Here is a 15,012-nt window from a genome sequence, read left to right on the forward strand (position 1 = left end):
GTCTGCAGAGAGAGACAGAAAGTGCATTTAAAGTTTTTAAGAAAAGTATTGCTTCAACTTACAGTGCACCCTCACATCTGAGGTCGAAGGTCATCAAGCACCAAAAGCAGGCAAAAATATAATCCCACGCTCCAAACACCAGTCCACCTTCTGTAACTTGTGATTGAGAAACCAGCAGCTTATTGCTTCAGAAACTCTCCCTCGTGTTTTATGAATGTCCTCTTTTAAAGAAGACTTGCATTTTTCATGAGAAGGGAACAGACTCACGTGTCACATCGTAGGCCGTGGGAACTGTTTCTGTGGAAATGTGTTTTACTTATATAACACACTAAACAGTTCATGGGAGAATTTGATGAAAACCCCAGCTTTTATTTTCTACAGCAGGGCTTCTCAACCTAGTCCTTGGGGGCACACCCATCCAGTCAGGTTTTCAGGATATCCACAATGAATATGCTTGAGAGATATTCCAGCTTATTTTCGAAAGAGAAAAACGCCTATAGTGCGACTTAAATCGGGAGATAGATGTTTGTCTCGCAAAGGCGCCCAAATCGGTATAATCGAAAGCCGATTTTGGGCGTTTCCAACTGCACTCCATCGCGGAAACGAATAAAGTTGACCAGGGCGTGTCGGAGGCGTGGTGGAGGCGGAACTGGGGCGTGGTTATCAGCCGAGGAGAGATGGGCGTCTTTAGCTGATAATCGGAAAAAAAAAAAGGCGTTTTTACCGTGATTTTGGGTCACTTTTTTTGGACCCTTTTTTTTCACGAACAAGTCCCAAAAAAGTGCCCCAACTGCCCAGATGACCACTGGAGGGAATCGGGGATGACCTCCCCGGACTCCCCCAGTGGTCACTAACCCCCTCCCACCAAAAAAAAAACCACTTTAAAAGCTTTTTTCCCAGCCTGTATGCCAGCCTCAAATGCCGTACCCACCTCCATGACAGCAGAATGTGTTCGATCCTGTCACAGTCTTTCCCTGGGTCAGATGTGGCTCTCGGGTGCAGTACAGGGTCACATCAGCATTGCATTGTGGTGGGTGTAGGGTATTGGTCTCCGTGATTTCATTAGCTTGTGTTACAGTCTCACAATGTTGGTAGTTGGTAGGCTCTTCTCCCATGGTGCTTTTCCCCCTGCCTACTGGGTCAGAGTGTGCCCTGTTGTGTTTCCTGTTGTAGTCCATGCGGTAGTGGCCATTTTTGTAAGCCAGTTTTAGTTCCCTTTCCTGTGTTAGCCACGTTACAGAACTTAGTTATTCCCTTGAATGTGGCTGAAAGAGGGCATTGTACAGCATTCTGCCAGCTCTGACCTACTGCTCATCTCAGTACCAGGGAGACTCGTTGCCAGTGGGGCACAACCTCTGATCTGCAGTTAACTGTGAGTAAAGGCGGTTATTCCAATAAAGGACGTTTACGGAGAGATTAGTCTTCAGGTGTCAACTGGTGTGCCAATGTTATATAGCAGCAACCAGTCCTAGAGGCCTGCATGTATGCAGGTCCCTGGAGCACTTTTAGTGGGTACCGCAGTGCACTTCAGCCAGGTGGCCCCAGGCCCATTCCCCCCCCCCCCCACCTGTAACACTTGTGCTGGTAAATGGGAGGCCTCCAAAACCCACTGTACCCACATTTAGGTACCCCCTTCACCCCTAAGAGCTATGGTAGTGTTGTACATTTGTGGGTTTTGGGGGAGGGGGGTTGGGTGTTCAGCACCCTTGGTAAGGGAACTATGCATGTGGGAGCTTTTTCTGAAGTCCACCGCACTGACGTAGGGTGCCCAGTTGGTGTCCTGGCATATCAGGGGGGCGAGTGTACTACGAATCGTGGCCCCTCCCACGACCAAATGGCTTGGATTAGGACGTTTTTGAGCTGGGCGTTTTTAGTTTCCATTATCGCTAAAAAAAAACAAACACCCAGCTCAAAAACGTCCATTTTTTTTCGAAAATAAGGTTCGGCCCACCCCTTCACGGACCCGTTCTCGGAGATAAACGCCCATTGAGATAGGCGTTTCCGTTCGATTATGCCCCTCATTGCATACCAAAGAAAGCAGTGCATGCAGATCCATGCATATTCATTGTCAGGGCTGGTCCAAGGCAAGATGCCGCCTGAGGTGGAGCTAAGATGCCACTCCCCACCTCATGCCGAGATGCTGCCCCCCCCCCCCCCTCCTACCTCCAGCTCCATTTGCAACAGTTACCTCGTCATGTGAAAAACCCGGCAGCGATTCCCATACCCTGCCTTGCCGCTGGCACCTGCCTCTTCCCTTTATTGCGGCTGCCTGAGCCTCTGATGAAACAGGAAGTTACATCAGAGGCGGCCGCAGTAAAAGGAAGGTCAGGGCAGCGTATGGGAATCGCTTCCGGGTTTGGAACGTGACAGGGTACGCACTGTGAAGGGGGGAGATGCCGCTCCTGAAGAGTGCTCCTTGAGGCCCCCCCCCCCCCCCCGCCTCTGGTGGCCTAATGGGCTGCCCTTGTTCATTGTGGACATTCTGAAAACCTAACACAATGGATGTTCCCCCAGAACTGGTTTTGAGAACCCTAAGGTATCTCTTCCTCAGATACACTTTAAAATATTGATGGGAGCTCTGCTGCTTTATTGAAAACTTGATGGTATTTGTGTCTGGCTGAGTGCTCCTGCCTGTTTTTCATAGCTTGTTTGGTTTTTAAATCTCTTTATGGCCAGAGTTCGGAGGGTCTTGTGGAACTACTTGCGATTCCTTCTTCTGGACGAAATTCCCGTTTCTCTCGTACTTTACGAATAAGTTATCCTACTCTTAGAAATTTATGTTTAAAATCTGCTTACGAGCGCTCATTCCCTTTGAAATTGTAGAGAGGTGTGGTAGCTGTGTTAGTCCACTCTTAAGGTTATCAGTAGAAATCAAACAAAATAAAACATGGAAAAGAAAATAAGATGATACCTTTTTTATTGGACATAACTTAATACATTTCTTGATTAGCTTTCGAAGGTTGCCCTTTCCTCCTCTCTTTCGTTGATGTGAGAGAGTTTTCAGAAAGTGAGAGGGAAGGCCATAAGAGTACAGGCCTTCCTTCCTTTCCTGAGAGGATGTTAGATAGATCTCTTGCATTTGCTTGCATTTAGATGAGTTAGATTATTGGCCTATTAGAATTGGGGAGAGGGGTGGGAGAAGGGGGGGGGGGGAAGTTCTATATGGAAAGCTTGAAGACGAAATATTATGTTTGTTACAGCTGAACCTTAGTCGGTGGTTACTATTACTGTATGTTGAGGTCATTATGAAGGTCTGTTTGATGATGTCTTCAATAAAAATTGTTAAAAACTAAAAGTACAGTACAAAATAAAAAAGAAGTGTTTATATTTCGCTGCAAACCAAAAAAATAGCTCAGCGTGGATTACAATCAAGAGGACTAGCTAATGAAATTACAGACACACACACACACACACACACACACACACACACAAATAAGCAACAATAATTACTGAAAAATTTTTTTAAAGTAGTTTTCTAAATATCAAGTAACAAACCTTGAACCTAACCCTGAGAGAGAACATTCCAGCAGCTTGCGAGTTTATAAAAAAAATAAAGATGTTTCATAATTTTAAACATTTCGCTGATGAGTAATGGAGAATCAAAAAGCCCTTCAAGCGCAAATGTTTTTTTTTAAGTGAAGGTAATTGTACAAATGAAGTTAAATATTCCAGTGCTTGACCCCATAAAATCCTTGAAACTAAAATACACATTATAAAATAAAAATGCCCCAAATATTAAAAAAATAAAAATCATTACTGACACATATGATTGCTGCCTGCCTGGGTCCCTCTCATGATGTAGGTAGATGTTTTTTTTTTTGATGGGTTGTGGTGGGGGGGGGGGGGGGGAACTCACCGTACAATATAAAGGAGTAACGGTGAGATATTGTAATGCTACGGATTTACAGCCTGTCTCATTAACACAGACTGCTCAATAATTACCGTGGATTCTTTTGGATTCGTAATAAGTAAATGAAACCTTTATTAGAGGAGCTAAATTCTACAATGATTAAGGTATATACAATGATTAGCTATATAAACAATCATTACATCACTGGTCTCTACATCTAAGCAATGCAAAGAGTTATTAGACCAGGAAATGAAGCAATAATACATTATACATACAACATCACTGGTCTCCGTCATCCAGGCTCTTATCATCAGTTTGGCGGGCCCGGTTCACAGCGAGAGCTAGGAGTTTCAGGTCAGGAACAAACCCTCTGCATGACACGTCTGCCCACAGATGAACCCCCACACTGCTGTGACAAGCCCTCCCTTTTTATTAGGCTCTGAGTGCATATTCAGAGCTATGGAAAGTTACAGACTGCTTCTCTATTTAGGACTGTGGGAACGTGGTCACATGTTTTCCAAAGTCCAGGTAGCCAAGCTGGGCCCGGAAAAACAAGTCCCAGAAAACAACAAGGCAAACGATCTGCAAAATCCAACATGGAGAACAAACCAGCAGATCAGTGTAATATCCAAAATACTTTATTGGCAATTGTCTAACATACGATATCTTCAATAAAGTATTTTGGATATTACACTGATCTGCTGGTTTGTTCTCCACCCGGAAAAACAAGTGCCATCCTCCCCTTCACATACCAAATTAGTCAGAGCTGTGTCTTATCTTCTGCATTCCGACTTATTTTCACACAATCAAAGTTAAACAACCATTTTTAAACAGAATTACTTCTAATCAACAATACAGACCCCGAGTGCACTGGTCGGTCCAGACAGGGTTGAAAAACAATCTTTAAAATTCACTTCCATTACAGATATGTACCTGGGATCTTTCATGTGACGCTCCAGGGCACCCCACTGCTTTGCTGGGATGCCTGTGTGGCCAGTCTACTAAGAATGCTGGACCCCCCCCCCCCCCCCCACCCCCTTACATCTCAATGGCTTGTTTTTGTGTGTTTATCCCTTGGACTTTTCTTTTTTTTTTTTCCCCCGAAAATGGTCACAAAAGAAAAAAATGCAATGAGCACAAAACATCAAAAAATATCTAGGAAATGGCCATTTTTGAAACAAAAAAACATTTTTTTTTGGTTCGAAAATTGCTATGTTCCCCACTTGATTTTGAACATTTTCAGCAAAACGTCTAAAATTGGATTTAGACTATCAAAAACGCCCCTCCAAATGTGACAAAACTGGTCATATTAGACCACCAAACTACAGTCAAGTCTATAAAATAAACTTTTAGGTACTAACAACAGACTCATATTTGAAAAAACTAAATATGAAAGCGCAAAGCCCCTAAGAGAGAAACTTCACTGGCTCCCACTCAAGGAACGCGTTGCGTTCAAGATCTGCACGATCGTACACAAAATCATTCATGCAGACGCCCCAATCTACATGCTAAACCTCGTGGACCTACCTCCCAGAAACGCAAAAAGATCAGCCCGCAAATTCCTCAATCTACACTTCCCCAGCTGTAAAGGATTAAAATACAAGCTGACACACGCTACTACCTTCTCTTACATGAGCACGCAATTATGGAATGCATTACCCACTACCCTGAAAACTATCGACGAAATAACTAACTTTCGCAAATCCCTGAAGACACATCTCTTCAACAAAGCCTACAAAGAGAGCCCATAACCTTACAAAACTACCTCACCAACCAACCCAGCTATTAAAATCCATTTTCTATCATATCTTGCTTAAAACCTTCTTCTCTCTTCCCTTCTCTGTATATGACTAATTGTATCTGATATCCTGGAAAGACTATGTCATAACAAAACTATGTAAACCACATTGAGCCTGCAAATAGGTGGGAAAATGTGGGATACAAATGCAATAAATAAATAAAATAAAAATACAAGTCAGTGGCGTTCCTAGGGGGGCTGACACCCGGGGCGGATCGCCGATGCGCCCCGCCCCCTGGGTGCAGCACGACCCCCCCCCCCCCCCCGGGTGCACACCGCTGGGGGGGGTGCCGCGCGTGCCTGTCCTTCATTCTATGCTCCCTCTGCCCCGGAACAGATTACTTCCTGTTCCAGGGCAGAGGGAGCATGGAACGAACGAAGGACAGGCATGCGCAGCACCTCCCCCCAGCGGCGTGCACCCGGGACGGGGCGGACCACCCCCCCCCCCCCCACCAGGAACGCCACTGATACAAGTCACTACACAACACCGAATTTTTATTCTCTATTTAAAACATAACAAAATTTCAAGTAATTTGATTTGCCCTAGAAGACCCTATCAGGGTCAGTATAAAAATCAAAACTGCATGCCTTTCTTACCTAATATATTATTGCATTCATGATTTGGTTTCGACACAGTCATACACCTCAGAAGAAATGCGTCTTGCTTATCCTTGTCATTCATTTCATACTGTTTATCAAAAATCATCGATGTCTGTGGAGGAAAGTCTTCAACACAGCAGAAGCTTAGATTCCCTGATAGTCTTTGGCCGATGACTGCACGGGATAGTTGGCGATTTTCCATCAGAACTATGCAGTTTTATCTTTTTTATGTTCTGCCACTTTTCTGGACATCGTAATGTGTGTGTTTACAAGGTTTATTTTGAAGACTTAAACATTGTTTTGGGTCAGTCACATGACTTGCGAGAGCCTCCTCTATTGGCTACAAGACTTAACTGGTTTTGGAATTAACGTCTGCCTGGACTGATTTTGGAAGCAAATCTTATTTTAACTTGGCTGCAGGTGAAGCACAAACAACGTTTTTCATCTCAACAATTAATTACATTGGTAGATAATATCCTTTGTCCATAGCAAACTATAGTTCATTTTTTTTTTTTTGCCAAAAATGGTTCTTAACAGGTTTTAGAAATGAGCCCTTGAATTTTAGATGAAAATCTTCTTAATGATCTAGAAGAGTCAGAGTTTTGATAACCCTTAAGTGGCTTCTGAGAGCCTCTAATTAAAATTATTTTGTAAAAACAAAGTGTCTCATCAATAAAGCAGAACTATTGAGAGTTGCTTGATACAAAACCGGTTGGATATCATTGTTTACGACATAAGTTTTGCTCTGGTCTTCTTCAGGTTCTAAGGAATCACTGTTTTCCTCAACGATCACAGCCAGCGAGGAAGCAATGACTATTTTGGAAGAAGTTATCATGTACACATTTCAACAGTGTGTGTATTACATCTCCAAGGTACGTATCTACCACCTCACAACTCGACAGTAAGATAAGGTCCGAAAATATTCAGTTGTGCAACACTGGTAAAAACACAGTGTAAAACATACAGGTCTCATATCTATAATTATCTCTTAACTCTAATGTTTGTACAAGTCATTCTATCTATGACCTGACTTGCATGGTTATGTCCCTGCACCCTGTGCTGTATGAGGGATATGTCTCTTTGAAAACAAGGAGAAACATAAACATCCCCGCACCAGACCAGTTCAAAACCTGTAGGCTTGTACCCGTTGACCAGTGGATGAAGACAGAGGAAAAAAAAATGGCCTGCATGTTTCGCCCAATAAGGGCACTGTGTAGTCTTTGATGCTCAGTATTTCTCTGTCTCCAGCAGATGGTGACAGGCGGACTGTGCAGCTCCTGAGCTGGGCATCAATTGAGCAGAGGGGCACCTCACTTTAGGGTTTAAGCTCCAAAACAAAACGCAAAGGACATAGCAAATTGAATTTGATCTGGAGCAGGGATGATACTCAGAGGAGTCCCAGTTCTTCTCCCCCTCCCCCCTTCCCCTCACTTGCTGACTGCTGTTTCCTTCTTTCTCTGAAAGGGGTTTAAATAATTGGATGGGAAGTTGCTTCCTCACTTCAAGATTGCATTTCTGTTTGGGTGACCAGCGTATTCCCTAGAACACCCCCTGTGGCATGTGTACTTCCAAAAATGTTTTTCCCATGCACACCCCTAACGCTTCTAATCATAAATTCTACAATAATACCTAGCAGAAGCTGTTGAAAAAGAGAAAGTTTGGAGAATGGGAGAGACAGAGAGAGAGAAAGAGTGTTTTCAAGTGCTGTAAGGTCTTCCATTACCTCCTGCTGCTGCAACATTTTTTTTTTTTGGGGGGGGGGGGCGGGGGGTTATTTGTATTCATTCCAAACGGTGTTACAGAAGCTATATTGTTTGGATTTGGAGTTATGAAATTGTTTTCCACGTATTCCAAAGCGTGCCAAGAACTGCAAACTGAAATAGGAACAGCGTCTCAGAAAAATGTGCTTGCCTCGCTCCTCCCCTCCCTGCAACATAGCTGTGGAAAATTCCTTACATTAGAGTATATAACACCCCCCCCCCCCCACCCCCAGATGCATTTAGAATGAGGTACACAAACTTATCCAGCCGTCCTATGTTCCTTTGAAATTCTTTGTACAGTAACTACTCTGATGGTGAATAATGAGCTCATTCATGGAGGTGACCCTGTACTTCTAGGGTGGATTTCTGGTTAGTCAGCACAAGTTACAACTATCCCTGATGGCCATTGGCAAGGAAGTTATAACAGCGCTGACAGTGTACTGGAAGAAAAGAAAGGTTGCCAGTGTGAGCTGGGTGGGGACCTGCTTCCAGAGAAGTAAAAAAAAAATAAATGAATAGCACTCTGTGACTTCAACTTTTCTGTGGATCCTTGCTGTCAACTCGGGCAGATAATCTCGAGATAGGTAGCTCACTAGCCAGAGAACTTCTGGTTTCTTTATAGTGGCACAAGTAGAAATGTAGCGTTCAGACTCTCTCTGCAGGAATAACTACTACTACTACTATTTAGCATTTCTATAGCGCTACAAGGCATACGCAGCGCTGCACAAACTTAGAAGAAAGACAGTCCCTGCTCAAAGAGCTATGTAATAAAAGTGAGCCAAGTATAGGACAATCAAGCCATTGTGACATCACTGATGAGGTTGGCTCTTATTGGTGGACTGAGGCATTATGACATCACAATATTAGCTCTGGTTACAAGAGACTACTACTACTACTACTACTACTATTTAGCATTTCTATAGCGCTACAAGGCGTACGCAGCGCTGCACAAACATAGAAGAAAGACAGTCCCTGCTCAAAGAGCTTACAATCTAATAGACAAAAAATAAATAAAGTAAGCAAATCAAATCAATTAATGTGAACGGGAAGGAAGAGAGGAGGGTAGGTGGAGGCGAGTGGTTACGAGTCAAAAGCAATGTTAAAGAGGTGGGCTTTCAGTCTGGATTTAAAGGTGGCCAAGGATGGGGCAAGACGTAGGGGCTCAGGAAGTTTATTCCAGGCGTAGGGTGCAGCGAGACAGAAGGCGCAACGTCTGGAGTTGGCAGTAGTGGAGAAGGGAACAGATAAGAAGGATTTATCCATGCAGCGGAGTGCACGGGAAGGGGTGTAGGGAAGGACGAGTGTGGAGAGATACTGGGGAGCAGCAGAGTGAGTACATTTATAGGTTAGTAGAAGAAGTTTGAACAGGATGCGAAAACGGATAGGGAGCCAGTGAAGGGTCTTGAGGAGAGGGGTAGTATGAGTAAAGCGACCCTGGCGGAAGACGAGACGGGCAGCAGAGTTTTGAACCGACTGGAGAGGGGAGAGGTGACTATGTGGGAGGCCAGCAAGAAGCAGATTGCAGTAGTCTAAATGAGAGGTGACAAGGGTGTGGATGAGGGTTTTGGTAGGGTGCTCGGAAAGAAAGGGGCGGATTTTACGGATGTTGTAAAGAAAGAAACGACAGGTCTTGGCAATCTGCTGGATATGAGCAGAGAAGGAGAGAGAATAACATGGTTTCCTACCAAAGATAAATGTTTTGTTTGTATTGTAACCTGACCTATTGAGCGCATATTTATATTGAAAGAGAATTTATCCTATCTAAGTGGAAGTCTCTTGGGGTATGTTATAGCATTTACACATTTGTAGGAAGCAAAACTAAGCTAGATACTTTCATATTTTCACAGTGTTTGTAAGCCCTTTACTTAACTGTTCTCTTCCGTAATCTGCCTCTCTTTCAGAAATCTTTGTAAAGTACAATACAGAGCCCATTAAACACATATATACAAAATATATTTCCTGATATATCAAGGGAATCGCAGACTAGGAGGTGTGAACTCTTGGCGTTTAAGCCAAGAATCATTGCCCTAGGCAGGACCTTCCTAGAGCGATTCCCTTATAATTGTTTTATTTCCTTATTACTTATTTGTTGAACCCAAGAAATTACAAGAGTTTGTGGAGTTGAAAGAACAGATGAAGAACCCTCTGCAGCAACTTCCTTTAGTTACCACTGTACTGGCTGCAATTACCGATTAACCTTCCTCCCTCAGAAAATATGAATTTGTAAGATTAACCATTCTGTGTTTTTCTTATTTTCTTTGAGATTGTTTTCCTGATCTTGGATCCCCCAATTGTGGACAATTATATATATTGTTGAGAGAAAATGTTTTTTCTTTTTCCTTATATTAATTTCTGTTTTTCCTTACATTTACGTGATAAATGTGAATGTAATTAAGTAAAATGATAAATAAAATTAAAAAACAAAACACATATATACAAAATACATGATCATATAAAATCCTTGGCTGGGACCTAGCAGACAGCGCAGGTTCTGTTAGGTATGCAGGAAAGGGTTATAGGGACGTTATTGCCCAGGAAGGAGGAAGGGTAATGTCTTTTTATTACAGGTAACCAAATCAGAGTTAATGGTGCCTTTTTTAAGAATAAACCCTAGAAACTGAGAGCGTGATGCGGGTGTCTGGATTGCTTGCCTTTGTTGTTTGTTGCAGTCTCTGTATGTGTCCCTGCCAGCTCTCTTTGAGGGGAACTCGTTTCCAAATGAAAACCGGCAAGCAGCCTCCCATCTACCCGAAGAAGTGTGCAGGGTTATATTGATTTACCAAGCAACACTGGACCTTCTGCACCAGTATGAAGTCCACCCAGAAATCGCATCGCAAATGTTTTCCTATCTGTTTTTCTTCTCCAACACGTTGCTTTTCAACCAACTGATTGAAAAAGGTGAGTGATTTATACAAACTTATAAGCAGTAAAGGGAATGGAATTTTTTTAATTTTTTTTTTTTTTTTTTTGACTTGGCAATGCCCTCTTACTTCTTTGGCTTTTCAGTTCATTTAGAACCAGTCAGCTTGGATTGTAGTGTCATGTGCACTCATTTGCACTTCCACGGAGATTTATCTCCTATTTTAGTGGCCCTTTTACTAAGGTGTGTATGCGTGTCCTACGTGCGTCAGTTTGGAGTTACTGCCCAGCTACCGCGTGGCTCGGGTGGTAATTTTAGCTTTTTACGCGCTTCTGCTAAGCACGGTGGAAAATCATTTTTATTTTGCTGCGCGCGGCTGAAACCGGGCAGTAATCGTCTTTCTACACGCGTAGACGATTACCGCATGAGACCTTACCGCTAAGTCAGTGGGTGGCAGTAAGGTCTCAGGCCCAGAATGGACGCACACCAATTTTTATTCTGACGCACATCCGTTTTCGGCCAAAATTTTAAAAAGGCCTTTTTTTTACAGCTGTGCTGAAAAATAGAACTGCGTGCACCCTAAACATGCGCCTACACTATCACAACCCATTTTTCAGTGCACCTCAGTAAAAGGACCCCTTAGAAACCCACACCCAGCCCAGCCATTGTACTGACAGTCCTTGGTCAGGGTTATTGACCACTTCTAAAACTCAGTAGGAGTGCACTCTTAAGTCTGGTCAGTAGGTGTTACCATTGTGCAATGGCCGAGACTTCAATTTTCCCTTCCCCCGGGTCTATGAACACTGCCTCCCTATCGTCCTCAAGTCCACCCTATGGCCATAGGAGCCAACTTTTCAAAATGATTAGGGGTGCTGAAAATTTTTTTACAGGTGTTGCATTTCCCCCCTCCCTCTCCTCTGTTGCCCCTCTTCCCTCTGAATTCCAGTCCCCCCTCCCTCTGAGTTCCAAGGCCCCCCCCCTCCTCCCTTCTTCCCTCCCTTCGAGTTCCAGGCCCCCTCCCTCCGAATTTTAAAAGTCATCATCTTACCTCGTCGGGGTTACGGCAGCAGCAGCGGTGAAAAGCGTGCAGGCTCGGCGCTTAGTTCAGTCTTCCCTTCTCTCTCTTTCAGCTCTGGTCCCGCCCAGCAATACACAATACTTGGATCAAAACAGTCATCAACATAAGCAACCTTCATGTGGTGGTGAATTTCAATTGGAGGGACTTCTTCACCACAGCACATTGCTTAAATCACACCAAGTGCTCACTGTATGCTTCCATCTCCCAAGGAATAGCAAAACAGCCTCTTAACATATACACTTCTCGCCAACTAAGATAAAGGAAGAGATTTCAAAGAATAAGTGAACATTTGTAGGGTGTCAGTGCTGCCATCTGTTGATGAATTATGGGAGGTGAAGGCATTACTTTTCATTTAACCCTCAGATAAGTGCATTTCCTCTTTCTGCCATGTACTTCTGAGTGTATACTGCCAACAGTTTCATAAAAGGTCTTTTCTGTTGTAAAATGGGCTATACACATGTAAAAACCTTTACATTTACCTAATCCTCTTGAGTTTTGTGTTGTGGTTCCCGTGCTCCTGTCCAGGGTCATAGCAAGGTATATGCAGCCACACGGGGTACAAGGGTGGCAAGCATGCCAAAATTGCACCCCATTCATTGCCTCCCCTGCTTGGCCAGCATCTTCCTTTCCTGTCCCTGTTCTCACCAAGTGCATCCATCCTCTCCCAAAAGCACGCCTTCCAAGGTGCCCCCTCCCATCTCCCTGTAGGCCTCCCCCCCCCCCCCCCCAGCCTACCTGAAAGATGCCCTGATGGTCTAGCATAGGGCGGGCAGCAGTGATTCCAGAAACTACCACTAGAGGTTGCTGTTGCCACTTTGAACTGAGAGCTGGCACAGAAAGTAGTGACTGGGGTGGCCCACAGGGAAGTAGGGATCATCAGGAAAGAGTAGATGCTCTGGGTTTGGGGTGCAATTATAGCTTTCTGTGGCCCTGCTCATGTCAGTTCACAAACGTCCAGGATCTTCCAGTACATGTATTAGATGCCCTCTCCCTGGCCAGATCTGACTGAAATATGTCAGGAGTGTTGGAATCTCAGTAAGACACTCTCTGACCATGGATGGAAGGTAAACATCTCAGCCTCACTTAACATGAGTTCTTTTTTCCTCCCTGCCATAAAGGGCCTACTTTGGGTTGTTTTCGTTGGTCAAAGGGGGTAAAAATCCGTGCCTGCCTGAGGTTCCTTCTGGAATGGATACAAAACACAGGTTATGGGCATCTTGGACAACAGTTCTTCAGTAAGCTTTTGAGCGTGGCTAACCTCCTAGCCACACCCAGCTCCCAGCTGTTACAGGTATGAATCCAGTTTCCAGATGTGGTTATTGTATCAATGCCTTCAACAAGGGCTCCAGGCCTCTCTCTGTTCCTTCTTTGCTCATGCAGTGGCGTAGGAGGGGGGGGGGGGGCGGTCCGCGCCGGGTGCATGCTGCTGGGAGGGGAGTGTTGGCTCCACTGGTTCACTGCTCTCTCTGCCCTGGAACAGGTTACTTCCTGTTCCGGGGCAGAGAGAGCAAGGAACCAGCGGAGCCCACGCAGCTCCCAGCGACGACGTGCACTCAGGGCGGAGTGCCAGTGGTAAGAATGCGCTCCGAGGGAGGGGGTGCGCCGTGCTGCACCCGGGGGGGGGGGGGTGCGTAACGGTGACCCGCCCCGGGTTTCAGCCGCCCTTGCTACGCAACTGTGCTCATGCTACCAAATGGCAAATTTTTCCAATTGTCTGTGTCCTGAACACATTTATCCCAATTTCCTGTGTTTGTGCAATGTTCGTTGGGTAATCACAGTCCAATAAATTATGCCAGCAAACATTGAGGGGCATAATTGAACGAAAACGCCTATCTCCATGGGCGTTTATCTCCAAGAACGGGTCCGTGAAGGGGCGGACCGAACCGTATTTTCGAAAAAAATAGACGCCCATGTTTTATTCAACAATGTGTGAGCTGGGCGTTTTTGTTTTTCAGCGATAATGGAAAATGAAAGCGCCCAGCTCAAAAACGAATAAATCCAAGGCATTTGTTCGTGGGAGGGGCCAGGATTCGTAGTGCACTGGTCCCCCTCACATGCCAGGACACCAACCGGGCACCCTAGGGGGCACTTTTACAAAAACAAAAAAAAAGGTAAAAGAGCTCCCAGGTGCATAGCACCCTTCCCTTGTGTGTTGAGCCCCCCAAATCCCCCTCAAAACCCACTGCCCACAAGTCTACACCATTACTATAGCCCTAAGGGGTGAAGGGGGGCACCTACATGTGGGTACAGTGGGTTTGGGGGGGTTGGACGACTAATAAGCATTAAGCAGCACAATTGTAACAGGTAGGGGGGATGGGCCTGGGTCCACCTGCCTGAAGTCCACTGCACCCCCTAACAACTCCTCCAGTGACCTGCATACTGCTGTCAGGGAGCTGGGTATGACATTTGAGGGTGAAAATAAAAAGTTGAGAAACTTCATTTTTTGTGCTGGGAGGGGGTTAGTGACCACTGGGGGAGTCAGGGGAGGTCATCCCCTATTCCCTCCAGTGGTCATCTGGCCATTTAGGGCACTTTTTGGGGCCTTATTCGTGAAGAAACAGGGTCCAAGAAAAGTGTCCTAAATTCTAGCTAAAAACGCATACTTTTTTCCCATTATCGGTGAAATGCGCCCATCTCTGTTCGGCAGATAACCACGCCCCAGTTCCGCCTTCGCCACACCTCTGACACGCCCCCATCAACTTTGTCCGCATCCGCGACGGATTGCAGTTGAAAACGTCCAAAAATCGGCTTTCGATTATACCGCTTTATTCGTTTTTGTGAGATAAACGTCCATCTCCCGATTTAGGTCGGAACTTGGGCGTTTTTCTCATTCGATTATAAGCAGGATAGTAACATAGTAGATGACGGCAGAAAAAGACCTGCATGGCCCATCCAGTCTGCCCAACAACATAAACTCATATGTGCTACTTTTTGTGTATACCTTACCTTGATTTGTACTTGTCCTCTTCAGGGCACAGACCGTATAAGTCTGCCCAGCACTATCCCCGCCTCCCACCCACCAGCCCCGCCTCCCACCACCGGCTCTGGCACAGACCGTATAAGTCT

The 15,012-nt window shown here is 45.0% G+C and overlaps 1 protein-coding gene across 2 annotated transcripts in view; it reads left to right on the top strand.

Moving 5' to 3' along the window:
* Positions 1-15,012, top strand: part of LOC115476700 (ras-associating and dilute domain-containing protein-like) — a 129,982-nt gene that overhangs the window by 97,836 nt on the left and 17,134 nt on the right. For both annotated transcript variants that reach the window (XM_030213230.1, XM_030213231.1), the window contains 3 exons: positions 7,008-7,120; positions 10,678-10,906; positions 13,065-13,237. In XM_030213230.1, the coding sequence (XP_030069090.1) occupies positions 7,008-7,120; positions 10,678-10,906; positions 13,065-13,237 (515 nt within the window). The remainder of the gene's footprint in view (positions 1-7,007; positions 7,121-10,677; positions 10,907-13,064; positions 13,238-15,012) is intronic.

This window comes from Microcaecilia unicolor, chromosome 8 (assembly GCF_901765095.1).
Source record: "Microcaecilia unicolor chromosome 8, aMicUni1.1, whole genome shotgun sequence".
Lineage (NCBI taxonomy): Eukaryota > Metazoa > Chordata > Amphibia > Gymnophiona > Siphonopidae > Microcaecilia > Microcaecilia unicolor.